The sequence below is a fragment of the Penaeus vannamei genome, chromosome 27 (assembly GCF_042767895.1).
Source record: "Penaeus vannamei isolate JL-2024 chromosome 27, ASM4276789v1, whole genome shotgun sequence".
Taxonomy (NCBI): domain Eukaryota; kingdom Metazoa; phylum Arthropoda; class Malacostraca; order Decapoda; family Penaeidae; genus Penaeus; species Penaeus vannamei.
Genome location: NC_091575.1, coordinates 21,023,340 through 21,025,839, shown reverse-complemented (window position 1 = coordinate 21,025,839; position 2,500 = coordinate 21,023,340). Strand labels below are relative to the sequence as shown.

The following is a 2,500-nucleotide window of genomic DNA, read 5'->3' as shown; positions in this document are numbered from 1 at the left end:
TGTAAAAGAATAAAGGTTAAGTGAAAAATTATATACGTAAGCGTTTGTTGGTTTATATATTGCATAATAATCGAGAAGCTTAAAAGTCTAATATCAAGTAGAGTATTTCCAGGTACGACCAAGATCTTCCCAAACGCCAGGATCCGTTACCGTGCTCAGTGGCCGTAGCCCCCGCTGGCCTGGCCTCCGTAGCCGGAGGCGCCGCCCTTGGCCTTGGCCAGAGCCTTGGAGGCCGCCGCCTGCGCCTGGGCTGCTGCTGCCTGCGCTGACTGCAGCTCACTTAGGGCCAGCGACTGTTGCTGGTTCAGGGAGTTGGCCGCCTGCTGAGCCTGCCACGCCATGGCAGCCTGTGCCGACTGCACCGCCTGGGCTGCCTGCAGAGCCTGCAGTGCCTGCGCGGCCACAGCCTTGGCCTCCGCCTGTGCTGCTGAAATTGCATTCGACAGACCCTGAGCGAAGTTCAAGACAGCCTTCGCAGACTGCTCGGCAGTAGCGGCTTGTGAAGAGAGAGAGGACTCGGCAAAGGCGGCTGCCTGCGCTCCCTGTGCGGCCTGTGTGATCTGTGCTGCCTGCGCCTGCTTCTGGGCCGCCGCAGCAGTGGCAGTCTGGGCCGCAGCGGACGCGGTCGCGGCAGCCTTCTTGGCAGCAGCAGAGGCAGCCGACTGGGCCACGCCCTTGAGTCCTGCGGCTGCGGCGGTGGCCTGGGCGGCTGCCTGGTTGGCCACGTCGGCGGCGCTAGGGCCATGGTGGCCTCCGCCTCCTCCGGCGCCGACGATCAGGTAGCCTCCACCGCCACCGCTCCCGTAGCCGCCGCCGGAGCTGCTGCTCCCTCCGTAGCCGCCGGTGTGGCTGCCTCCGGAGAAGCCTCTCTTCCCCTGCGGAATAAATGGTGAGTTCATGTACAAGAAGACCAGAAAATCGATGAACACACGGTCTGATATGCAACAGCACTTCTCTTTCGCGCTTATCTACTGCGCCCAGTCAGCCCCAACAGCTCAGTAACAACTCACCCTGACAGTTTCCTCGGCATTGCTGGAATCAGCGATCGCGACGCCTGTGGGAGACACACAGGTTAATGCTTTGCCTCACAGCCTTGGTCCTTGACTTATAGGAATGTGGAGAACTAGAGGAGGCAGAGCATGACAAGGAAAATGAAGAAGACGGAGAATAAGGGGCTAAATAATCAAGAAAATCCAGGTGAAGACGCAAGAAAATATGGATGAAAAGAGAATTTATACTAATTTTCACATTATCATTATCAGTGTCATCGTCATCATCTCCATGATCCTCATCGTAATCATAAGTGTTATTATTATTATTGTTATGATCTTTATCATTAGTTTACTAATATTCTTAGAAGAAAAGGGAAAATACAGAGAAGAAAGAATTCAAAGAAGCCAACGGTGATCATACGAATGTGAAAAAAAGAGGAAAGACAGAAAGGGAAGAAGAAGACGAAGAAGAGGGAAAATACGAAAAACTAGAGTCCCATAAAGCAACAAAGACAAATTTAGCCCTCCATAAAACTCACCGACGAGGCACAGGAGAGCTGTGTACTTGAGGAGAGCCATTGCGAACTGGTGGCTAATGGACGGATCGCTCGCCCCTTTATACCCAGGGCCTCCGACGTTACAATACACCCCGTTTTCTACAGGTGAAAGAGATATCGAGACGATGAAGGAAAAGAAGAGTGTATTGTGTAGTGAGCGTGTCAGCATTTTCTTCGTGTTCTTATTATTTTCTCTTTTTTCTCTTTTTTTTTTTTTTTTGTCTCTCTTTCTCTCTCTCTCTTTTTTTTCTCTCTCTCTTTCTTTCTCTCTCTCTCTTTCTCTCTTTCTCTTTCTCTCTCTCTCTCTCTCTCTCTCTCTCTCTCTCTCTCTCTCTCTCTCTCTCTCTCTCTCTCTCTCTCTCTCTCTCTCTCTCTCTCTCTCTTTCTCTCTCTCTTTCTCTCTCTCTCTCTCTCCCTCTCTCTCTCTCACTTCCTTCGGTTACATTTTACTTTCGTACTCACCCTGCCGTAAAAACGCGTGATGGTGTTAAGATGAGTGATGACGCTGAAGATAATGTGATACGAAGACTTAAGGTTTTAGGACACGGAGTTTTCCAAAATTGGGAGGAGGAAGGATAAGGCGATGGCACGGTGTTGCTTGCAATCATCGAGATTCTTTGCTGGTTATAATAAAGATGGCAAAATGTATATCCATACACAAACACATGTGCATATATGCATATATACACATATATATGTGTGTGTGTGTCTGTGTGTGTGAGTGTTTGTGTGTGTATACATATATATACATATTTATCTATATATACATACATACATATATATATATATATATATATATATATATATATATATATATATATATATATATATATATATATATATATATATACACACACACACACACACACACACACACACATACATATAGATAGATAGATAGATAGATAGATATGCACACAGACACATACACACATATTTACATATATGTAT

At 47.4% G+C, this 2,500-nt stretch overlaps 1 protein-coding gene across 1 annotated transcript; it reads right to left on the bottom strand.

Annotated features, from left to right (window-relative positions):
• Nucleotides 1-52: 52 nt before the first annotated feature.
• On the bottom strand, nt 53-1,685 carry LOC113812780 (glycine, alanine and asparagine-rich protein). The gene is made up of 3 exons (XM_027364698.2): nt 1,532-1,685; nt 1,011-1,054; nt 53-875 (listed from the first exon to the last, which is right to left on the bottom strand). The coding sequence occupies exons 1-3, from the start codon at nt 1,569-1,571 to the stop codon at nt 156-158; spliced, it is 804 nt and encodes a 267-aa protein (XP_027220499.2). The 5' UTR covers nt 1,572-1,685; the 3' UTR covers nt 53-155.
• Between the last annotated feature and the right edge of the window lie 815 nt (nt 1,686-2,500).